The sequence below is a fragment of the Elephas maximus genome, chromosome 2 (assembly GCF_024166365.1).
Source record: "Elephas maximus indicus isolate mEleMax1 chromosome 2, mEleMax1 primary haplotype, whole genome shotgun sequence".
NCBI lineage: Eukaryota > Metazoa > Chordata > Mammalia > Proboscidea > Elephantidae > Elephas > Elephas maximus.
In genome coordinates, this window is record NC_064820.1 from 153,540,460 (window position 1) to 153,565,244 (window position 24,785).

The 24,785-nt window shown below is 37.8% G+C and overlaps 1 protein-coding gene across 1 annotated transcript in view; it reads right to left on the reverse strand.

The window, feature by feature from the left end:
* PFDN1 (prefoldin subunit 1) overlaps positions 1–23,796 on the reverse strand; it is a 65,510-nt gene extending 41,714 nt beyond the window's left edge. Inside the window, exons 1-2 of the mRNA XM_049873802.1 lie at positions 23,732–23,796; positions 20,404–20,570 (exon numbers count right to left, since the gene is read on the reverse strand). Coding sequence (XP_049729759.1) covers positions 20,404–20,570; positions 23,732–23,764 — 200 coding nt within the window. The 5' untranslated portion in view covers positions 23,765–23,796. The remainder of the gene's footprint in view (positions 1–20,403; positions 20,571–23,731) is intronic.
* Positions 23,797–24,785: the final 989 nt, after the last annotated feature.

A 24,785-nucleotide genomic window follows, 5' to 3' on the forward strand; every position in this document is an offset into this window, starting at 1 on the left:
TATCAGCAGAGCATTTAACCATTTGCATCACCGAGGCTTCTTTGTTCCTCAGTAGGGGACAATAAAAGAAACTTGTCTATCTCTACCTTTGTAGTGAGTAGATTGAAAAAACAAAAATCTCCCTTGAAAATGTACAATCATAAACTGGCCTTCTAAATGGGTTGTGGTCTGCATTAAACCTACCTATATGGCCTAGAAAACCTCAAATACACAGCACAGAATTTAATTTACAGTGTTCTTAATTAGGTGGGTGGCAAAGTTCAAGTAAACTTGAAGACAGGTCAATAAAAATTATCCAAACCAAAGACAGAGTAAGTAATAAAATTTAAAAACAAAGAACAAAAAAAAATAGGATATAGTATCCAAGACCTAAGAGACAATATCAGTCGAACATGCATGTAATTAGAGATCCAGAAGGTGAAGAGAGAATGGAGCTGAAGAAATATTTGAAGACAGAATGAACAAGAATTTTCTAAAACAAGTAACAAAAAAATACTAGTTCAAGAAACCCAGAGAACCACAAGCAAAATAAATCCACACTTGGGGGATATCTAGGTCAACTGGTATAACACGGCTCGTAAAGAAAATGTTCTACACCCTATTTTGGTGAGTAGCGTCTGGGGTCTTAAAAGCTTGCAAGCAGCCACCTAAGATACATCTACTGGTCCCATTCCATCCGAAGCAAAGAAGCATAAAGAAAACCAAAGACACAAGGAAAGCATTAGTCCAAAGGACTAACGGACTACGTGAACCACAGCCTCCACCAGCCTGAGCCCAGAAAAACTAGACGGTGTCTGGCTACCACCATTGACTGCTCTGACAGGGATCACAATAGAGGGTCCTCGACAGAGCAGGAGAAAAATGTAGAACAAAATTCAAATTCACAAAAAAAGACCAGACTTACTAGTCTGACAGAGACTGGAGGAATTCCAAGACTATGGCCCCCAGACACCTGCTAACACAGAAGTGAAACCACTCTTGAAGTCCACCATTCAGTCAAAGATCAGACAGGCCTACAAAACAAATAGTAACACACATGAGAAACGTGCTTCTTAGTTCAGTCAAGTATATAAGACCAAATGGGCAACACCTGCCCAAAAGCAAAGACAAGAAGGCAGGAAGGAACAGGAAAACTGGAAGAATGGACTGGAGAACCCGGTGTAGAAAGGGAAAGAGGCCGAGTGCCGACATTGCAGAGACTGCACCCGATGTCACAAAATAATTTTTGTATAAGTTTTTGAATAAGAAACTAATTTGCACTGTAAAGTTTCACCTAAAACACAAATACTTTTTTAAATGTAGAATTCACCTAGATAAAATAAAAACAAAAAAACACCTAGACATATCATCGTCAAACTACTGAAAAGCAAAGATAGACAGAAAATCTTGAAGGATGCCAGAGAAAGGACACATTACATTCAGAGAAGGAAAGATAAGAATTAAAACAAACTTCCTGTCATAAAATATGCAAGACAGAAGACAAGGAAGTAATATTTTCAAAGTACTGAAAGAAAAAAGTACTACACAGATAGTGAAAATATCTTTCAAAAATGAAGGAGAAATTCAAACAAAGGCTGAGAGAATTTATCCTGGCAGGCATACACCATAGGAAAGAAGACTCCAGAAGGAGTATGATACCAGAAATGAAAAGCACTAGAAATAGTATAAAATTAAGATGACTATAATAGACACGTTTTTCTTTTTATTAATCACTTTAAAAGATAGTTAACTGTCAAAAAAGGGGTTTGGCAAACTATGGACTGTGGGCTAATCTAGCCACACTCATTTGTTTATGTATTATCTACGGCTGCTTTCTCACTATAAGGCAGAGTTAAGAGAGAAAGTTATGACACAGATCATATGGCCAACAAAGCCGAAAATTTTACTATCTGGCTCTTTACAGAAAAAGCTTGTGGACCCCTGATCTAAACAAAACAAAAATAGTAACAATGTATTATGGGGTTTATAACATATGTAAGGAGTGCTGCTGGTGCAGGGGTTAAGCGCTCGGCTACCAACCAAAACATTGGTGATTCAACCCTACCAGCCGCTCTATGGGAGAAAGATATGACAGTCTGCTTCCGTAAAGATTCACAGCCTTGGAAATCCTATGGGGCAGTTCTACGATGTCCTGTAGAGTCGCTATGAGTTGGAATCGACTCTAACGCAGTAGATTTGGTTTTGGTATAACATTATGTAAAATTTATAACAATAAGACAAAGGATGGGAACAAGGAATTTAGCATATAATATTAAAGATGAAGTGGTACATTACTTGAAGACAGACTGTTATAAATTAAAGAGGCATATTTTTGTTTTTTATTGTAAAACATAGGGCAGCCACTATAAAAATTATTTTAATAGAGGAAAAACTAATCAGCATAAGTGAAAATAAAACAGCATCACAAAAGATAATCAGTGTAAAAGGAGGCAGAAAAAGGGGAAAAAAGGAATAAAGAACAAATGAGATAAACAGAAACTAGCAAGATGGTAGATTTAAATCCAATCATAGCACTAATTATTTGAAAAGTAAATAAATACTCCAATTAAAAGGCAAAGAGTGTCATATTAAAATAAAAAGCAAGACCAACTATATACAGTTTACAAGAAATCCACTTTAAATATGAATACACAGATAGGTTAAAAGTAAAAGGATGATCACACCTACTAGGATGGTAACAATGAAAAAATAAAAGATAATAACAACTGTTGGTGAGAATGTGGAAAAATGGGAACCCTCATACGTTGTTGGTGGGAATGTAAAATGATGTAGCCACTTTGGAAAAACAGCCCGGCAGTTCCTCAAAACATTAAACACAGAGTTATCATGTGGTCCAGCAATTCTACTTCTAGGTATATATCCAAGAGAAATAAAAACATAGCCATGTCTGCACAAAAATTTATACACGAATGTTCACAGTAGCATTATTCATAACAGCTAAAAAGCGGAAACAACCCAATTGTCCATCCATAGATGTATAAAAAAATGTGGCATATCCATACAATGGAATATTATTCAGTCATAAAAAAGGAATGATATGTGGTACGACATGGATGGACCTTGAAAACATGCTAAGTGAAAAAAGCAAGTCATGAAAGATCACATATTGTATGATTCCATTCATAGGCCACTCAAGAAGAAACAGATAATAGGAATAGATATTAAAGAGATTGAATTCAATTGTACACCTGAAAAATATTGAACTAGCAAACATTGTGTTTATATATAAATATATATTTTTTTAAAAAAAACAATAATTAAAAGAGATTGAATTCATAGTTAAAAACCTTTCCACAAAGAAAACTCCTGGTCCAGATGGCTTCACTAGTGGATGTTTTCAAACACTTAAAAATAATACATAACAAAAATAATTCTACACAAACTCTTTTCAGAAAATAGAACAATTTCCAAATCACTTTATGAGACAAAGGCATTGTGGGGGGGAAGGCGAGGGACCTACATATCATGAATACACACACAAAATGTAATGCATTAGCAAGCTGAATCTAGCAATATATAAAAAGGATAATACATCATGACCAAGTGAGATTTATCCAAAAATATAAGGTTAGTTCAATATTAGAAAATCAATCAGTGTAATTCACCAAATCAACAGACCAAAAAGAAAACCATATGATCATCGCTATTGATGCTAAAAAAGCATTTGAAAAAAATCCAACTTAAAAAAAAAACTCTCAGCAAACTAATAGAAGGAAACTTCCTCAACCTGATAAATGGCATCTATAAAACACCTCCAAATGGTGAAACATCACGGGCTTTCCTGTTAACATCAGGAACAAGGCAAAGAAGTCCGCTCTCACAATTCAACACTGTACTGGAAACATTGCACCAGAAATCCTATCCAGTGCAATAAGCCACAAAAATGAAATAACAGCAGATGAAAAAGGACGAAGTGAAACAAGCTTTATTTCTAAGTGATATGACTATCTATATAGAAAAAAGCCCCCAAAAATCTACAAAAAAACTAAACTAATAATATATGAGTTTTACAAGGTAGTACAATACAAAATCCAATCTCTTTGTTCAGTATGTTGACTGTGGTAGTGGATACAGGAACCTACACAGGGGATAAAATTGTAAAGAACTTAATACACCCCCATACATACAAATTAGTGCAAATAAAGCTAGGAAAATTTGACTAAGATCAGTACACTGTATCAACATCAATATCCTGGTTATTATAATTTTACAAAATGTTACTGTTGAGGGAAACTGGGCACAGTATACAAGGGAATCTCTCTGTGTTATTTCTTACAAGTGCATAAGAATTTATAACTAGCTCAATAAAAATTTCAATTAAAAACCAATTTCGATATCTTAGCAATGAACCATTGGCAACATTTTCAAGCACTGCATTTTTACACAAATAATGTACACCTTCTACGTTTGTCAACATGTTTAAAAAATTGGCTTAGCAGCAATTATGAAAATACCTTATGGGAGAGAGGGGGCGTGGTTGGCAAACAAATGTCGAAGGGGGGGCATTATCTGCGTAAAAATACAGTACCATTTATAACAGCATCAAAAACCATAAAATATCTAGAGGCAAATATATCAAAATAAGTGTAAGATTTATATGCTAAAACCTACAAAAAATGAGAAAAATCAAATACACACAAAAAAATGGAGAGATATGCTATGGTCGTTTATCAGATGGCTCCACATTCCTAAGATGTCAGTTCTCCCCAATTTAATTTATAGATTCTATACAATTCCAGTCAAACTCCCAGCAAGCTTTTATGCAGAAATTAACAAGCTGATTCTAAAATCTATATGGAAAAACAAAGGATATGGAATAGCTAAAACAGTTATGAAAAAGAACAAAATCAGAGAACTCACAGTACCTGATTTCTAGGCTTACCATAAAGCTATAATAATCGAAACTGGCAAAATGACATAGATCAATGGCATACTGATCAAGGGAACAAAATAAAACAGTGCAGAAATGTTTCTGACATACACGGTCAAGATCCACTGCTATTCATAAGTTTTCACTGGCCAATTTTTTCAGTAGACTGCCAGGTCCTCCTTCCTGGTCGCCTTAGTCTAGAAGCTCCACTGAAACCTATCCACCATGGATGACCCTACTGGCATTTGAAATACTGGTGGCATAATTTCCAGTATCACAGTAACATGCAAGCCACCACAGTATGACAAACTGACCAGAGGAACACTGTCTGCTATAGTGCTAGAAAATGAGCCCCTCAGGTTGGAAGGCTCTCAAAATACGACTAGGGAAGAGCTCCCTCCTCAAAGTAGAGTCCATCTTAATGATGTGGATGGAGTAATGCTTTTGGGACCTTCATCTGTTGATGTGGGACGATTCAAAATGAGAGGAAACAGTCACAAACATCATTAATAATCGGAACATGGAACGTATGAAATATGAATCTAGGAAAACTGGAAGTTGTCAAAAATGAAATGGATCTCATAAAGATTGATATCCAAGGCATCAGTGAGCTGAAATGGATTGGTACTGGCCATTTTGAATCAGACAACCATATGGTCTACTACACCAGGGATGACCAATTAAAAAGGAATGGCGTCACATTCATCCTCAAAAAGAATATTTCGAGATCTATCTTGAAGTACAATGCTATCAGTGATAGGATAATATCCATAAGCCTACAAGAAAGACCAGTTAATACAATTATTATTCAAATTCATGCACCAACCACTAACGCCAAAGATGAGGAAACTGAAGATTTTTACCAACTTCTGCAGTCTAAAATTGATCAAACATGCAATCAAGATGTGCTGATAATTACTGGTGATTGGAATGCAAAAGTTGGAAACAAAGAAGGATCTGTACTTGGGAAACACAGCCTTTGTGACAAAAATGATGCTGGACATTGCATGATAGAATTTTGTAAGATCATGGCAAATACCTTTTTTCAACAACATAAACAGCAACCATACACGTGGACATTGCCAGAGGGAATATACAGGAATCAAACTGACTACATCTGTAGAAAGAGACAATGGAAAAAGCTCAATATCATCAGTCAGAACAAGGTTGGGGGCTGACTGTGGAACAGAACATCAATCGCTCACATACAAGATAAAGCTGAAGCTGAAGAAAATTAGAGCAAGTCCACGAAAGCCAAAATACAACCTTAAGTATATCCCACCTGAATTTAGAGATCCTCTCAAGAACAGATTTGACATATTGAACACTAATGGCTGAAGACCAAATGAGTTGTGGAATGACATGAAGGACATCATACATGAAGAAAGCAAAAGGTCATTAAAAAGACAGGAAAGAAAAGACCAAAATGGATGTCAGAAGAGACTCTGAAACTTGCTCTTGAATGAAGAATAGCTAAAGCAAATGGAAGAAATGATGAAGTAAAAAAGTGAACAGAAGATTTCAAAGGGCAGCTCAAGAAGACAAAGTAAAGCATTGCAATGAAATGCGCAAAGACCTGGAGTTAGAAAACCAAAAGGAAAGAACACCTTGACATTTCTCAAGCTGAAAGAAATGACGAAAGAATTCAAGACTCAGTTGCAATACTGAAGAATTCTACGGGAAAAACACTGAACAACACCGGAAGCATCAAAAGAAGATGGAATAAATACACAGAGTCACTGTACCAAAAAGAATTGGTCAGCATTCAACCATTTCAGGAGGTAGCATATGATCAAGAACCAATGGTACTGAAGGAAGAAGTCCAAGCTGCACTGAAGGGAACAGTGAAAAACAAGGCTCCAGGAACTGAATGGAACACCAACTGAGATATTTCAACAAATGAATGCAACAATGAACCCACTCACTCATATAAGCCAAAAAATTTGGAAGACAGCTTCCTGGCCAACCAACTGGAAGAGACCCATATCTGTGCTCATTCCAAAGAAAGGTGATTCAACAGAATGTAGAAATTACCAAACAGTATCATTAATATCACATAACTAAAATTTTGCTGAAGACCATTCACAAGAGGTTGGAGCAATACATGGACAGGGAACTCCCAGAAGTTCAAACCAGATTCAGAAGTGGACATGGAACAAGGGGTAACGTTGCTGATGTCAGACAGAACCTGGCTGAAAGCAGAGAACACCAGAAAGATGTTTACCTGTGTTTCACTGACTATGCAAAAGCATTCGATTGTGTGGATCATAACAAATTACAGGCAATATGGTGAAGAATGGGAATTCCAGAACATTTAATTGTGCTCACGAGGAACCTGTACACAGACCAAGAAGCAGTCATTAGAATAGAACAAGGGGATACTGTCTGGTTTAAAGTCAAGGAAGGTGTGCATCAGGGCTGTATCCTGTCACCACACTTATTCAATCTGTATGCTAAGCAAATAATCCAAGAAGCTGGACTACAAGAAGAAGAATGTGCCATCAAGACTGGAGGTAAGAAGAAAAATGTGGCATCAAAACTGGAGGAAGACTCATTAACAACCTGAGTTATGAGATGATACAACTATGCTTGCTGAAAATGAAGAGGACTTAAAGCACTTACTGATGAAGATCAGCGACTACATACAGCCTTCAGTACAGATTACACCTAAACATAAAGAAAACAAAAATCCTCACAACTGAACCAATAAGCAACATCATGATAAATGGAGAAAAGACTGCAAGTTGTCAAGGATTTCATTTTACTTGAATCCACAATCAATACCCATGGAAGCAGCAGTCAAGAAATCAAACAACACATTTGTCATGGATTGAATTGTGTCTCCCCAAAATATCTATCAACTTGGCTGGGCCATAATTCCGAGTATTGTGTGGCTATCCACCATTTTGTCATCTGATGTGATTTTCCTATGTGTTGTAAATCCTATCTCTATAACATTGATGAGATGGGATTAGAGGCAGTTATGTTAATAAGGCAGGACTCAATCTACAAGATCTGGATTGTATCTTGAGCCAATCTCTTTTGAGATATACGACAGAGAAGTGAGCAGAGAGACATGGGAACATCATTCCGCCAAGAAAGAAGTACCAGGAACATAGCGTGTCCTTTAGACCTGGGGTCCCTGCACTGAGAAGCTCCTTGACCAGGGAAAGATTAATGACAAGGACCTTCCTCTAGAGCCAACAGTGAGAGAAAGCCTTCCCCTGGACCTGGTACCCTGAATCTGGACTTCTAGCCTACTAGATTGTGACAGAATAAATTTTTCTTTGTTAAAGCCATCTGCTTGTGGTATTTCTGTTATAGCAGCACTAGACAAGTAAGACAGCATTGCAATAGGCAAATCTGCTGCAAAAGACTTAATTCTTTAAAAAAAAAAATTTTTTTTTTTTTTTTTTTTTAGAGTATTAAAAAGCAAAGATGTCGCTTTAAGAACTACGGTGCACCTGACCCAGGCTATGATGTTTTCTCTTTTTTTAATTGTACTTTAGGTGAAGGTTTACAGAAGTAGTTTCTCATCAAACAGTCAGTACGCACATTGTTATATGACATTGGTTAACGACCCCACAATATGTCAGCGCTCTTCCTTCTCAACCATGGGTTCCCTATTACCAGCTTTCTTGTTCCTTCCTGCCTTCCAGTCCCTGCCCCAGGGCTGATGTGCCCCTGTAGTCTTGTTTTGTTCCATGGGACTGTTCAATCTTTGGATGAAGGGTGAACCTCAGGAGTGACCTCATTACTGAGCTGAAAGTGTGTCCGGGGGCCATACTCTCAGCATTTCTCCTGTCTCTGTCAGGCCAACAAGTCTGGTCTTTCTTTTTGAGTTAGAATTTTTTTCTACATTTTTCTCCAGCTCTGTCTGGGACCCTCTACTGCAATCCCTGTCAGAGCAGTCAGCAGTGGTAGCCAGGCACCATCTCGTTGTACTGGACTCGGTGTGGTGGAGGCCGTGGTAGATGTGGTCCATTAGTCCTTTGGACTAATCTTTCCCTTGTATCTTCACTTTTCTTCATTCTTCTTTGCTCCCGAAGGGGTGACACCAGTGGAGTCTCCTAGATGGCCGCTCACAGGCTTTTAAGACCCCAGACGCTACTCACCAAAGGAGAATGTAGAACATATTCTTTATAAACTATGTTATGCCAATTGAGCTAGATATTCCCGGAGATCATGGTTCCCTCAGCCCTCACCCCAGCAATTTGGTCCCTCAGGGAGTTTGGATGTCTCTACGGGGCTACCATGACCTTGCCTTGTACACGTTGTACTAAGCCATGGTGTTTTCAATCGCCTCATATGCATGTGAAAGCTGAGCAATGAATAAGGAAAACCAAAGAACTGACACCTTTGAATTATGGTGTTGGTGAAGAATAGTGAATATACAATGGGCTGCCAAAAGAACGAACAAACCTGTCTCGGAAGAAGTACATCCAGAATGCTCCTCAGAAGCAAGGATGATGAGACTTCATCTCACATACTTTAGACATGTTACCAGGAAGGACCAGTCCCTGGAGGAAGGATATCACACTTGGTAAAGCAAAGGGTGAGTGAAAAAGAGGAAGGCCCTCAACGAGATGGACTGAAACACTGGCTGCCAACAATGGGTCCAAGCATAAGAAGGATTGTAAGGATGGTGCAGGACTGGGCAGCATCTGGCTCTGTTGTATGTAGGATCACTATGACTTGGAACCGACTTGAGGGCACCTAACAACAGCAACAATGAATGGAAAGGCTTAGAAACAATCATAGATATGTGTGTACACGTGAGTTAATATAGCTCTATCTGCTGAAAGGGCCTAGAAATGGGGACACCTCAGTAGCAGTGAACACATCCAGCTTCCATATCTTGGTTTCTAAATACTATTCTCCAATAAAAGGAACCAAGGCTTCCTGGAGAAATGACTCACTCCTAGGGCTGAAGGACATTGCAGCACTAGAAAGTAAGGAAGTCTTCAAAAAACAAAAGGTTGTGGCATGTTAAAAGGACACGGGAGACAACCTGAAAGAACTTGAATGGCCAAAGCAGGAACAACTTGAGCAACAAAATAAGTAATAAAGTATTATATTTTAACCCAGAAATATATCAACTGAACAGCCATACCTCAGGCAAAAGAAATCTACAGAACACAGTATACTCAAGTCTAACTCTGAAGGAGCTGCTTCATCATTGTACTATACTATTCAGTTCCCCTGTCTCCTAGCCTCATCAACCACTGTATCTCTAAATCCCAGCTTCCTGTTTCTCCTCCAGTGTCCCTATTGCGAGCCTTACACAAGGTTCTCTGTTAAGCTCTCTACCCCAAGTTCCTCAGAGAACTCATTTTCAAGGCTTCAGATTGGCTAATGACTCCCAAAGACATACCAGTTTCTCTTACTGTACTATGTCGAACATCATCCAATGGTCATTCTGCTAGTACGTTCCACATCTCTTCAAAGCCAACATTCCTAAAATTAAATTCATTTTATCTACCCAACCCACTGTTCCCTACAAGCAGTTTCCCCATCTCAATACCACCTTCTGTCAATATCACCACTTGTCCACTCATCTTACCCTCAAAACCTATAGTATCCTCCTTGTCTTCTATATCCTCAATTTATCACTAAGACCTGTCACTTTCTTTTATACTGACTCTCTTCCTCTCCATTCCACTCCCACCATCTTAATTTATGCTCTTATTACTGTATTCCTAAATTACTTCAATAGATTCCTACCTATACTCTCTGATTAGACTATCCCTAATTCAGGAGGCCTGGTGGCACAGTAGTTAAGTGATATGGCTGCTAGCCAAAAAGGTTAGCAATTCAAATCCACCAGCCATTCCTTGGAAACTCTACGGAACAGTTCTACTCCTCCTCTAGGGTAGCTATGGGTCGGAATCGACTTGATGGCAATGGGTTTGCTTTTGTTTTGGTATACTACCGACAGTTTTCACGTAGTTAGCACTTCATGTAGCGTTCACTGTAATGACTGTTATTGATGATTTTAACAGACACTACTCGTTAGCTAAAAAAAAAAAAAAAAAAAATTTTTTTTTAGCTACCCAGTAGGTATTCCTTTTTCTTTGTTAACAGAGCTCCAATTTTTTGGGGAACCCTCCAGACCCCCAAATGACTCATAGAAGTAAATCAAGGAGTGAATTTTGATTGGTATGACCCAATCATGATAGTCCCATCCCCTAAGATTTGAGCCTAAGCATGTGGCTCAGTTCTTGTCACAGATGTGAGATGTGAGAAGTAGCCCATTGGAAGACTTCTGGGAAAGATTTCTTTGCTCTAAAGAAAGTGACACCACAAGACACGGCACTTTCTAACTCTGGATGTTGTCACGTCTGAAAGAAATCCTTGAACTCCTGCAGCCAACCTGAAGATGAAACCAAAAATCATAGGGATGCGGCACAAAGGCAAGGGCACTGCAGTAAGTAGAACTGAAACCTAACAGACAGCCCCTGAGGAGCCCCTACCTGATACACACAACAACATGGATAACTCTCATAAGCATTATGCTCAGTGAAAGAAGCTACATAAATTATAGAATACACATTATAATAATTCCATTTTTATAGTCCATGTATATGAAGTTCTAGAGTAGGCAGAATTATTCTACAGTGATAGAAATCAGGTTAGAATTGCCAGAAGCAGGGGTTTGAGATGGCAGAATAGACTCAGAAGAGGCAAGAAGTAACTTTTTAGAGTGATAAAAATCTTCTAAATCTTGATTAGGGTCATTGTTACATTTGTCAAAATACATCATCCAACTGCATTCTTAAAATGTGTGCATTTTATTATGTAAGTTATACCTCAAAGTTGATTTCAGAAAGATAAATAAATTAGTACTACAGTATGTCAGGTGGTGGTAAGGGTCATGGGAAAAAACAAAGCCAAGAAAAGACAAAGAGTACACAAGCAAGTAGGCAGGTTGGGGGTATATACATAGTATTAAAATAGGATGGTCAGGAAAGGCCCCCCCGCATTTTTAGTAAGGACCTGAAAAAAGAGGAGTAAGCCATGCAGATACTCAGAAGGAGGCTTCAAGCAGAGACCAGTAACTGGAAAGCCTCTTTTTCACTGAGGAAATGGAAAGCACCTGAAGGTCTGGCTAGAATAATCTACCTTATGCTTCAAGAGGATCACTCTGGCTGCGCTGTTGAGAATAGGCTATAAGGTGGTAAAGGGTAAAGACGGAAGCAAGGAGCCCAGTTAGGAAGCAACTGCAATAATCCAATAATAGTTTAGACCAGGGTGTGGTAAGTAGAGATGCTCAGGTTCTGCACATAATTTAAAGACAGAGTCAATAGCATTTGCTAATGGACTAAATGTAGGACTGAAAGAGAGGCATCAATGACAACGCCACGATTTAGAAGAACTGGAAGGATGGAAAAGCCATTTTACTGACACAGAAAGACTGAGCGAGGCACTGGCTTTACTTGTAAACAGTGAGAATTTTATTCTGGCCAACTCAATTTTGAAATGCCTATCAGACCATTAAATGGAGGCATAAAGTAGTAGGCAGTTGGATATATAAGTTTAGAATTCAGGGAAGAGGTCTAAGCTAAAGGCGAAAATCTGGGAGTTGTTAGCATATAAAATGGTATTTAAAGGGATAAGCCTGGGTGACATCACAAGTGACTGAGTGAAGATAAAAGAGGAAAAAAAAAAAAAAAACCAAGGCTGAGCCCAAGGTCAATCCAGTATTTTAAAACAGGAAAGAAAAAGAAACAGTAAAGGAGACTGAGAAGGAATGTCAGTGAAGTAGAAGAAAAACCAAGAGCTGGTATCCTAGAAGCCAAGGGAAGAAAACACTTCCCAGAGGAAAGAAAAACCAACTGGATTAAATGCTACTGACAGGGCAAATAAGATGAGGACTGAGAATTAGCTGGAATTATCAGAGAATCATGGTCCTTTCAGGAACGCAGCCCCATGTAAACGGTCCTCGCTCTAGATGAATAACTCACAGTTAGGTTCAATTTGTCCTAATTAAAAACCATTGTCTATTTTTAAATCAAAACTATTACTTCTGAAATGGAAGCAGTAGTGTGCTCATCTATTTTAACCTGAGTAGAAGACGATGCTTATTTTGGGTCACTATTTGGTATTCTAAGTATTTTGGTCAATAATCGTCTCTGATGTTTACCACTTTTACTCTGACCTCATTAAACCCTAACATGTCCACATATAATCATTGATCTATTCTACAACATTTTCCAAGATGTGATCTTTATTTCACCAGTAGCTTAAAACATAACCATTGGATAGTAACAAATTACTATTCAACGAGCACTGAAGGACACATAGAGAGCAGAAAGCTCCTGGTACAAAAGCAGAAAAGTTGTAGAGAAATATAAATACCCATTGGCACAAATGCAAAAGTCTCAGTCAGACACACACATACAGGATGCATATTGTGGTCCAAATCTTTTTACTCTGAGCCAAACAATGTAAAACCGTAGGCTTAGATCAGTCATGCTCTTTATCTATTTAAAGATACATTTTTAATACTGGGTTCCTGCTGCTGTGCAGGTTTTGATATGAGAACATTTCAAATCCTATTCAAAGCCAAAGGAAGGGTATCTTCCAAGTATGCTGGTTCATTTCAAGGTAATTGATCTTCCTCAGAGCAAAAGTTGGTAACGAAGGTTCCTGGCCAGGATAACGAGAAACATTCCCCCATATACATATCCATTCGAACATAAAATCTAAAAATAAAACAACATACATTCTTCACAAAAGCACAGGCACTAACAGTGCATGAGACACACTGCAATCCTAATTATTCCATCAGGGTAAAGGGTATTTGCAGTTCACATCAATTCCTTCCATGCTAAGAAAGAAAAGCACACGAGGTAAGTCTTTACAAAGTATGTGTTCATACATATGGACTGACTAGGTCAACATTTTTCTGAGCTCCTTTTTGGGAGTTTCATTAAGCAGATTATATTCACTGACATAAACATTTCAGTCCTCTCATCTCAGATTAGGTAGCAAGCAAGTTGTTCCTAAATTTGCCACTATAGGTGGCAGCTAAAATCAGAAAATTCTTGGTACAGCTTAAAACTGACTTTTTTTCAGAGAACTTCAGCTAGAGTTAAATAACTTACACCACATAAGGCTCCAATGACACATTTAAAAAAAAGTTCAAGACTGCTGCTACCTTTATTTCTATTTACACAGGAACAGCAAGGAAATGGTACTTGTCACTCTTCCCCTAGTTAACTAAAGGATCCTTGCTTATCATCTATTGAGATACACTGTAGTATCCTGTTGTGTCACTGAAATAATTGCAACTTTCATGCAACAAAGGCAGATTTTGTTTAATCCTTTGTCAGTTTAAAAAAAAAAGTCAGGTCTTTTGATGTCAGGAAATGCAGAAGCAAAGTCCTCCAAGTAACTAAGTGAATAAATTACGTTTACGTTTTTAAACAAGTTTGAGCCTAAAATAATCCCAACAAGGACACATTAAACAAAAATTTTATTTTTGCATATTTATACTCAAAAATAACAGACTTCTTTTTCCTTTTTTACAGCAGACTTCTAATTAGCACAACATTTTCAAAATTAATTTCCTGTGTTTCAGTGCGAATGTTTGGCTTCTGGGGGGCATGGGAGGGGAAGAAGGAAAGGATGATTAAAAAGCACTCTTTTGCAGAAGAAACATGACTATGTAATTCCTACGTAAATGCTTGTTGACTTCCCCAGCATAAAAACAGTGATGTCACCCTAGACAGCAGTAGGGCAGAGTTATAATCAACACCAAGTCTTTAAATCACTGACGACTTAAGGAAATTAAAACTATTACTCAAAAGCCTCCTCTCCCCAAAAGTACCACCACATCTGTAGGAGCGGAAAGTGTGCCCATCTGGGGTTATATACATACTCGAGGTCAACAAAACTGAAGTCATTTTCCTCTGCACAACAGGAAAAGTTTTCTTTTTTTCCCTTACAACTCTGAGCAATGAAAGCCATAAGTTAAACGGCTCTGTATAAAAACACAAGAAAGGTGGGTCACAGTCTATTGCTAAAGGCAGCTCAAGATTAAGGACTCCTCTTCCTTTAAAATAAAATCTAAAATTTCAAAAGGAAAAAACACTTAAAATTTCTTCCTACCTTCGAAAGTTATTTAGTCTATCTTTGCTTCACTTCTCTAAAATACAGATTAACACCTTTAAAAGGAGTATGAAAAAAGCTTATAAATTTGCATTGTGGCTGTCACACGAAAAGTTATCTACACATTTTTTTTCTCCTGTAAAAAGCATTAAATAAAATATCCAAACTCAATTCAGCTGACAGCAACAATGTTAACTATTTTTACTACAATATCAATAATATTTACCAACAATATTTACTACACTAAGAATTTTCATTTTTATTTCCTAAAGTCTTAGGAATAAACTATAGTACAACAATTTCCTCAGCTTCAAAATTACCTGAAATTGACTGGAAGACCAACTCTACAGCTACATGAAATTGTAAAATGATTGCAAAACTTGAGGCAGAATGACTGTATTCCTTTCTATTAATATTTTAAATAACTTAGGGAAACTGCAAAGATTTCATCCTGGCTTTACTACTAAATGTCTTGACTCAAATTATAGGTCAACATCCAAAATAACAAGACTACAACAAAGCAAACATTCTAGAACAGTTTACCCAAGCTACCATAAAGAGTTCAGATTTCTACATCCTAATTAGTTACAAAAATTGCTTAACTATTTAGATTTTCTTTTCTTTTTTCACTTAATTTGTTACATAACAGAAATACATCCACTGTTTCACTTTCTACCTGTACCACATTTATCTTAAGTTTTATACTTCTGGATCTTTCAACCATTAGAGATCAACCATCAAATTACTTCAACAAGTAGAAATAGCAACACCGCTCCCAAACAGCAATTTCTGCATTGCTAGACACTTATCTAGTTGGTAGATTTATACCATTGTTCATTCTTAGTTCCTTAAATGTAAAAAATACTCACAGAATGGTGGCATACCTCTAAATTAGTTTAAATATAGTATGAAGTAATTTTTAGTTAGGTTCAAGTTTTAAAAAGGCACTAATCATTCTTCTTAAAGGCTAATCTACTCAAGTTCCTCCCATATTAAAAATAATGAAAAGCTAATTTTTCTCTTTTGGAAAGAAGAAATATTATTTATGTAATGTTCAAACATTAGAATAATAGAATAATAGACCCAGCATCAAATCAGGGTCAGGATCATATCTATTGTTCATAAAAATAAGTTTGACATTTATTCTAACGATGGTCCTTTCGAACGCTAGCATTGTTAAATGTCAATTATGTGCACTTTCAAATATAACACTTAGAAATATACTCTTATCCTCTACTGTGCAAAGTAAACAGCAGAAAAACCCCACAAACCATTATAAACTGGTGCTTATTCATGTAAAAAAACAAAAAAGGTACAAGAAACACTCACTTAACAAATTATTTGAGATCTGTGTCTACTCCTTCCTTGCATGCTAGAAAGATGCAAAGACAAACACTTCCAAATATTCAGACAGATCATTCCACAGTTGTAACTTTCATCATAGTTCTCAAAGCAGTATGGTGAGGTCAGTTCACAAACAGCTTAAGTAGCAAAACTAGAAATTGGTGGTAGTAGTATCAGGCTACATAACAGCCTCTCCAAAGAATATGAAGTAAGAGAACTAAAATGTGCTGGCAATATGCCAAAAGGCTAGATGGACTATAACTTTGAGCAACAAATACACAGAGCTCACACTACACAGCAGTCATCATCTCTTATCCTGCAACTTGACTTTCCTTTTTTAAACCAAAAACAGCCATTTTTAAGAGATATTTAACACTACCAAATTTCCCCATACCTACCAGCTGGAAGGCATCTGAGCTAGCAATGATTTTTGATAAACTATATACATATCCTAAAAGGAAAAGTATGACTTTCACTCTATGTGAAAATGAAGAAAACAGGTAATTATATTGGTGTTATTTAGCATAATATAGCCTTTATTCTCCAAGGATTATACCAAGGTTTCAAACAAGTTCATTCTGGTTTCAACCCCCGCTAAGAATTTGCATTTCCACCCCCAGATATACTGAATCAGAATCCACATTTAACAAGATCCCCAGGTGATGCTCATGTATGATAAATTTTGAGAACCACTAGTTGGGGGGGGCGGTTCTCAGAATTGGTCCCTAACCAGCAGCATTAGCATTGCCTGGGAACTTGTTAGAAATGCAAATTCTCAGCAGGGGGTTGAACCAGTTGGAAGTCCTGGATTATACTACCCTCAGTACAATTCTAAAGGCATGGGTTTTTCTATGTTGCCAGTTCTGATTATCTCTCCAATTGACTGGCATTTGGAATTGGTCAAATTACAGACCAATCTTCAAATATAAATTATTAACTATTTTTAACAAAGAATTAATCCTATTAGACCAAAGGGCACATTTTTGGCCAGAAACAATTCCTCTGACATCAGCTTCTTACCAAAACATATGTAACTTTTATGATTTCATTTTGATCGAATTGTATATTAAAATAGAATAAACTCTTATTCTTAAGTCTCTGATACTTTCTAAACATACTAAGAAACCAAAAAGAAAACGCAGTTATTTTTAGGCAGGAGAATCAGATACAATTCAAATCAACACACATTTATTTAGCACCTATTTTGTGCCAGATACTATGCTGGGAACTGAGGAAACAAAGATAAATATGTATTTGGTCTCACAGAGCTGACCATCTAGTTGGGTAAACTGACCCATTAAAACAGACACACACAGACTCAATGCTCTTCTACTAACTATAGTAACAAAACCCCTGGTAGCACAATGAAGAAAGTACATAAGTCTGCTCCGATGCCGGAAAAATCTTCAGAGAAGTGAGATTTAAAACGCTTGAAAGGCAAACATCTCACAAGCAAAAGAGAGATATATTCCAGGCCAAAAAGCACAGAAGGAGCAAAAGCAAGAAAGCATAAAACATGGCATGTACAGAGAAGGGTGTCCCATGTGGTATACCTAGGCCAAAGTATATACCATGTGGCAAGGGTATGCCTAAGTATATGCCATGTGGCAAGGGTAGGCATGATAATTTCTTATTCACATGCTACTACTCTTCCACCATCTCATGTAACAGACACAGCTAATCAATTAAAGCAAGCTTAAAGCCAACATGAGACCTCAGAATCCTTCTCAAAAGACAGTCCAAAAACAACAGAAGAAGGCTGGTCCAGGAGATGAAACTTAAGTGCCATCCTGAGTCTGGGAACAGAAAGGGGTGGGACTTGGGGCCAAAACAGTAAGTTAAGGACAGATTATGAATGGCCATGAATGCTAGGCGAAGTTTAGATTTTATCCAGTAGGCAGCACAGGACCAACAAAGGATTTTATAAAGAATATTGATGTTATTAATTCTGGTAGATGTGTGAAGAATGGATTTGGGCAAAGAGAAAGAAGGCAGAAAAACCAGTCAAGATACTACGGCAATAGTCTAGGCAAGATACTATGAGGTATGAACTAGGGTAATGGCAAAAATCTACTGCAGGTTCTAAAACACAAATGGAGAACTTGATATTTTTATAATCAGTGGTTTTAAAACAAAAGTTGGAGAAAAACTCCCAGATTATAACACTCAAAAAGGAAAACAAAAGACAAATTATAGACTGGAATTAAAGAAGTGAATCACAATGATACCCAAGATTACTCAAGACTATAAATTCAGAAATAGATATTTCAGGTTTAGCATCAAGAAAGAGAACGTCCTCATGACCAGACTAATACTCAGCAAGTCTTTTCTTCCTCCCGGGGCACTAATACTCTAGCCAAACAACAAATGCCACTCACCTTACATGGCCCTACAATGCAGGGTCAAACTCACACTCCCAGTGAGATGCAGAAAACACAAACATAAAATTTAAAAACAAAATTTGAAAGCACGTAGGAATCCCACTTCACCCAAACATTTAAAACTACACATTTCTTTTAAGAAACATTTATGTGAAATAAATCTTCTGAAAATAATGTTGTCCTACCACTAATTCATATCCCAGACTTTTAGCTCTAAATTCTTTGGGTGACACACAACCTATCTGTACCACTTTGGGGAGTATGTAAGAAAAGCAACTTTCCTATCACTTCTGCAGAACTGTTTAGTAAATTAAATTATTCTAATTAAATTTTTTAGCTCAAAAGGCCAAAGATAGTGAAAGAATTTTTCTATTTTGGAAAAAGGGACTCTAGCTGCTGCAAACAAAGGTTAGTACAGTGATGTGAAATCCAAAAGCAACATGTTAATAGGCATGCTAGAAAAGCTGGCATTTCTGTTTTAGGACCTAAGGATATTCTCATTAAGGATAAAATTATCCTGTAGTGAATGCCAACAATGCACTTCATACTACGTGGACACACATTCTAGGGTTCTATTTTGTTCTCATCCCAATTCTTTTGTGTCCCAGTAACAAACTCTCAACTTAGGATTCTCTTCCTCTTAAAACAAGCTAAAAGGAAAAATTTGAACTCGAGATAAAATTTATTTCTGGTATTGTTTACTCTGAGAAAGCAAATTAGATGAACAGTTTATCATAATCTATCTCCTTCCCAGAAAGATATGGATGAACTACTCTAGTTCTACAGGGTCCACTTCTCACGATGCCATTCCAAAGCCATTACTACATTTTACACATTATGCTTCCTTCAAAGCAGTCACAAAACTAGTCATCCTCAGATTGAGGTCAAATTCCATTCTAAGGAAAAGAGCTCCAAACTCGAAGTAATGGTCCACTTACCAAGTAATACTCAAAGACCAAATTCCAGAATCACCCTCCTCCCATACCTCCCCCACTTAAAAAAAGTCAGTCTTCTCCTTTGAGCTCATTGTAATGGAATGTGACCTGTACTTAAGGGCTTTTCCATTCCTTATTTATTGCTTAGAGAATATGAAGCAGACCTATTTCCTCTCGTAGGGTAATAATTTTTTAAAAAAAGAAAAAAGTGAAATGCAGGTAGTTGATCAAATAATAACAATCAGAACAAACAAAAGATAAACTGGTTTACTAGATTTCTCATGTATAAGTTGTCCTCCTTTAGAACACGCATAACACTAAGAAAGATGTATTTAAAGGACAATTTAATCTTGATTTTTATTTTACAATACTGGTCAGACATCTGAAAGATTTATGATTTGTATGACTCTTAATAAATTGAGTAGGGGAGGTTAAAACTACAACTTAAATAAATCTTCAGACACAAAAGTACCATAAACATCCTCCCATGACGAATCTTATTTTTATCACTGATATTGCATACATACGTATCCACCGTAGAGAGAACAGGGAAGCATTTAAGAAATGTACTTCAAAGTCTAAAATTAAACACTTACATCTAGCTGGGGCTCAGTTTCTTGTTTGTAAAAAAAAACAAGTATTTGACTAGATGATTTTTAAAGCTATTTCTAAGTTACCTTAACCCAAGTTTAAAAATGAACAGTTTCTATGATTTAACTCAGACAACCAAGATAACCTTGTAAGGACGTACTTTACTTACATTCTTCCTACACCTTCATACATGTTAGTCTCATCTACCAAAGTCATAATCTCTGTATCTGTAAGATGCGCATGCTTTTTCGTTCTGCTTAGCTGTTCAATCTGTATGTCTGCAAGCTTCACCTTCTGTTGAGTGTCAATAACTTTGGCTTGAAGCTCTGAAAAGGCCTAATAAAAACAAGTCCTGATTTAGTAAGTAAAATATTTTACAGGAAACATTTAAGTCAAATTCAAATAAAATAAAATAAAACACGCAAAACCCAGACAAAGCTGTGAAATTTACCAATGCAAACATCAATAAAAATCAATGTAACTGTAAACGATCAAGGCACTATGCTAAACACTGAATTTACACTGCCCTCTGAAGATCCAATGTATTGAAACAAGCAGAAGAAATGCACATTAAACAGTAACTGTAACAAGTCGCAAGCACCCAGAGTAATAAATGCAAGTTAGAAGAGAAAACCCAAAGATTAAAAACAAGAACAAGAAATGTAACAACTCACTACATTTGTATCATACTTCTAAGTTTCAAAGCATTCTCCCACATTAATTTGAATATTAATATGAGAATATCTATTAAATATCTCACTCCTCTCAATAACCCTATGAATTAAGAACAGCAGTCTCAACTTCCACAATTTACAAAGTGACTAAAATCATTAGGAGATTTGTGCACAGGGTTGCACAACTATTAGGTGAAAGGCAGGTACTTAAATCCATTTCTTTTGACCCCTATTTCAGGCATCTTCCATTTTACTGTCTTCAGTATTATTCAGAATATGGATATTTTTTAAGAGAAACACCAAAAAAGATAGAAAATGCAAAGCACTGGTAGAAGAATTGTGTCATGCTCTTCATACACACATGCCAAGCCAAACTCTACCCTGTGTATGCTTACTTAACTTGAACATAAACACAGGTCTTGGATACTCTTATTGAAGTGCCTGGAATGACTTCCACATGCTGTCAAACTTAAGCCTTACTAATAACATTTGTGACTACAGTACATGGCAAAGACTACTACTTAACTTTTATTCTGACTTTGTTCTCACCTACTAGTAAGGTATCAAAAGATTTGTTTGGGGGGAGGGAAGGCACCTAAAATTTCCCATTAGTCTCCATCCAAAAAAAGATCTTGAAAAAACATTAGAAGATGAAACCTTTGAACAAGTTTGCCGGGTTTTTTTTTTCTTTAATTGGTTGTCAGAACTATCCAATTTAAGTATCATTCTCATTTACATCTTTGTCTACATGTTTCTTAGCAACAAATTAATATTACAGGGTAAGTCCATTTAGTTTTTTTTGTAGTAAATTCAAATAATACTGTAAAGTCCATTCACACTTAAACTCCCTTGTTAGATCTTTCAGTAAACTACTAAATTTGAACTTTTAACAGAAAAAAAAGGTATAATTTTGGAATGCAGTCTGATAGTGTTCTGAAATGTAAAATTCCAGGTATTACCTGATTGTTCTCAACACAGTTTGTTAAGGAAGCTCGTATATTGTTAAAGCTATTACAGCACTAGAGAACACTACATAAGGGCTAAATTTACGGGTTTTAAGACAAAAAATGGCAAAAAAAGACACAAACACACAAAATCCTCACAGAAATAACAAACAGCTTCATTTATTAGGAGCAACAGCTATTTCAGCTGTCCTATTTCTTATGCACAAGCCCTGGTAGCACAGTGGTTAAGAGCTGGGCTGTCAACAAAAAGGCTGGCAGTTCAAATCCACTAGCTGCTCCTTGGAAACCCTATTGAGCAGTTCCACTCTGTCCTATATGGTTGCTATGAGTTGGAATCAACTCAACAGCAACGGGTTTGGTTCTGGGGTTTGATTTCTTATGCAAAGGCTGACCAGAAGGCAGTCTCAAGAAGTAATATGATGGACTTCTCAAGAACCTAAATTAATGGTCAAAAAAGTGTGGGGTAAGATAAAGAATACCGGATTCTAGTGCCAATCTTTGACTATAACTTTTCTGGAACTCAGTTTCCTTTTCTAGAGAAGTATACATTTAAGCTAGATGATTTCCAAGGTCCTTTCCAACCTCCCTCCGAAAAAATGGTATGGTTTTGGATGGTTAGGGTTAGGAGCCCCAGTGGCATGGTTAAGGCTCGGCTCCTAACTGCAAGGTTGCTGGTTCCAACCCACTGGCTCTTACGTGGAAGAAAGATGTGGTGACCTGCTCCTGTAAAGATTACGGCCTTGGAAACCCTATGGGGCAGTTCTACTCTGTCCTATAGAGTCACTGAGTCAGACTCGACTAGGCACCAATGTGTTCAGCGGTGTTAGAAACCTGGCAACTCTTAGATAACAAAATCTGAGTAACACATTTTTAAGCAATTATTTTAACAAAGAAACCCAATTCCTTCTGATATCTCTTTCATTGGTAAAACTTTACTGGACTTAATTACTTTTTTTGTCAAATCTTTCCCAAAAAGGAGCCCTGGTAACTCAGTGGTTATGAGCTCAGCTGCTAACCAAAAGGTCTGCAGTTCGAATTCACCCGCTGCTCCTTGGAAGCCCTACAGGTCAGTCCTACTCTGTCCTATAAGGTCGCTATGAGTCGAAACTGACTTAACAGCAACAAGTTTTTTTGGTTTTTCCGAAAAAGAAAAGGGGGTCAAAGTCCTGATATGAACATTCCTATGAAAATACCTGACTTTCTGAGCTGCAGAGACTGCAACCTTTCGAGGTACGGAATCAAATAAAAAAATTAAAAAACTGTCGCCGTCGAGTCGAGACAGACTCATAGCGACCCTACAGGACAGTAGAGCTGCCCCAATATGGTTTCCAAGGAGCGGCTGGTGGATTCGAACTGATGACCTTTTGGTTAGTAGCTCAGCTCTTAACCACTACACCGCAGGGCTCCATGGAATCGAATAAATGGCCTAAAAAGACAAGTTGGACTGGAGTTTTTCAAATCAAATGAAGCGGCAGAATTGCAGTTCAAGCAAGCCGCCCGAAGGAGCTCCAATCTGAAACGCTCTCTTCGAGTTTTACTATAGAACTGAGTCCCTGAAGGTTCCTAGCGCAACAAAACGGCTCTGGAGCTCAGAACGAGGGACAAGCCAGCGATCGGTCCGCAGACTTAAAGAGACCCACCCAACCGGCTCCTATCCAGCAAGAGCCACTCGCCCCCTCCCCCCCTTACCCAAGCCTAAGGAGACCCGGTCCCGCCTTAGGATTCTGGGAAACCACTTCCCAGTCCCCTGGAGCCTCTTTTTTTTTTTCTGTGGAACTCGGGCCTCAGTCGATACTCTTGTCTACAGGCCCCTCAGTTTCGAAAGAGAAACCTCTACCCGCTCAAAACCCTCTTTTACCTTCTTCAACTCCAGATCCACGGGGGCCGCCATCTTGGCTGACTTTGTGCGCCTGCGTATTGGGAGAAGGCCGGAAAGGAGACGGGGGAAGGGCGCGCCCTGAAGAAACTGCCTGTTCGCCTTCCTTCTACGCCTGCGCGTGAGTGAGGCGGTCTCTGAGCGGTTGGTCTGGCCTCAGAGTCTGTCTTCCCCACATGGCTTATCAGGCTTGAGTTGCTCTTCTCCATCCTTCAGACACGGCCCAACGCACAGACTACGTGTATGGGCTTAAAAAAATTGACAAATAGCTTAGTTTGTACTGCTAAATTGAGATGTATGTATATCAGACCAAACCTTCAGTTTTTCAGTCCTCCAGCAGGTCCCTGTGCTGACAGGGATGAGTAAGAATGGGTCCCTCGCCTCAGGCATGCTACTTTCATGCTGCTGAGTGCTCTCTGAAGACCTAGACAAAGTGGTTCTCGAGAGAAATCCAGTAAGTTTATTGAAAAAATACATGTTTCCTGGGCCTCATCCGGAACTTGTTAGTTGCCATGGAGTCTGCTTTGACTCATGGCGACATTATGCGTAACAGAAGGAAGCGTTGCCTGGTCCTGTGCTATGCCATATTTATGATCGTCGGTATGTTTGAGTCCGTTGTTGCAGCCATTGTGTAGTGCCATTTCACCTAGGGGGCTTATTTTCCACTATATCGGACAATATTCTGTTGTGATCCCTAAGGTTTTCATTGGCTAATTTTCGGAAGTAAATTTCCAGGCTTCTCTTCTTCATCTGTCTTAATCTAGAAGCTCAACTTAGACCTGTCCACTATGAGTGACCCTGCTGGTACTTGAAATACTAGTGGCATAATTTCCAGCATCATAGCAACATGTGAACCACCACAGAACTACAAAATGGCAGTCTGGTGGTGGCATCCCAAACGTACTTAAAATCTTTGACAGTGGGGCCTGAAAATAAGCATTTTGCAAACTCTCTGATGACCTAATGCAAGGCATTAGTGGGCCACATTTTGAGAATTTCTGCTCTAAAAGGACCTGACATTTGAACTAGAGGAATG